General features: G+C 55.9%; 1 protein-coding gene across 11 annotated transcripts in view; it reads right to left on the reverse strand.

Moving 5' to 3' along the window:
* TRIM9 (tripartite motif containing 9) overlaps positions 1–527 on the reverse strand; it is a 71,041-nt gene extending 70,514 nt beyond the window's left edge. For 6 of the 11 annotated variants that reach the window (XM_075844108.1, XM_075844107.1, XM_075844103.1 and 3 more), the window contains exon 1: positions 1–526. This exon is cut by the window's left edge and continues 346 nt beyond it. In XM_075844108.1, the coding sequence (XP_075700223.1) occupies positions 1–479 (479 nt within the window). In that variant the 5' untranslated portion in view covers positions 480–526. The other 5 variants (XM_075844100.1, XM_075844105.1, XM_075844104.1 and 2 more) reach the window with 1 other exon arrangement.
* Positions 528–1,126: the final 599 nt, after the last annotated feature.

Raw genomic sequence — 1,126 nt, forward strand, 5'->3', positions numbered from 1 at the left:
TGGTATCGCTCGATCACCCCCTCTAGCACCCGATTCTTGGCGAAGCCGCGAAGACCCCGGTCATCCAGCAGAAGGGAGCGGTGGCACTGCGGGCAGGTCAGGCACTGGTTGCGGGCGGGAGGCAACAGCGCCCCGGAGGAGTGGTGGTGCGGCAGGTGGGGAGCGGGCATACTCGGCGGAAACACCCGCACTCCGTTAGGGGATTTCTGACAGGGGGTGGTCGGGGCGCTGGCAAAGCCTCCATATGACCCATAGCCGCTGTCCGCCTCGCTGTACAGACTCATCTTATCCAGGTCTAGGTAGTCGTAGTCGGACAGCCCCGATGCCCTGCGGCTCTGCGGAGACTCCGAGTCCGGCGTCTGCACCAGGATATTGCGGGCACAGGCCAGGCACAAGCTGTGGGAACATGGCAGGATAATGGGCTCCCGGTAGAAGGAACCGCACACTGGACACTTAAGCTCTTCCTCCATCTCTTCCATAAGGTCCTTATCCGTCCTGTGCTGCTACTGCAGCGACACTGCGGGGAGAAGCGGCCGGAGCGGGGAGGACACCCGCCAGCAGGCATGCTATTGGTCTGTATCCTTCCTACGCTGTGCTATCATTGGTTCGATCAGGGAGTAGGGCGGGGCTAAAGGATGCTCGGCAGTATCAGCCCCCTTCTTTAGACAGGATAATTGGTTCTGCGCATGTCGATCAAACAAAAGGGCGTGGCTACAGGATGATCAGCGGCGGCAGCATCAGCATCAGCATCCACCCCTCCTCCCTCTGCTCTGCATCTTCATCCTTACACATCCATCCTCCAGGGCTGGGGGCAGGTTTCCAGGGCAATAGTCACCCACACACATTCTACCAGGAGCTCTTAACCCCTGCATGTACCCTGGCAGCAAGGCATGAGCTGCCACTGATTATTATAGGACAGGAAGATATAAATCTGATCTATTGCAGAATGTAGATCTATCTGTGCTATAAACATCTTCAATAGATAAGTATTAAGATGCATCTGTCCAGATAGTCACACCCTGTGCCTACATTGGGGTAATATTGTCCACATGACAGCCCACAGCTTGCACTGCTCACTCACTACTCCTCTTTAGGTTTCCATAAGTTTAAATGCCTCTTGTGTGAA

This window comes from Rhinoderma darwinii, chromosome 12 (assembly GCF_050947455.1).
Source record: "Rhinoderma darwinii isolate aRhiDar2 chromosome 12, aRhiDar2.hap1, whole genome shotgun sequence".
Taxonomy (NCBI): Eukaryota; Metazoa; Chordata; class Amphibia; order Anura; family Rhinodermatidae; genus Rhinoderma; species Rhinoderma darwinii.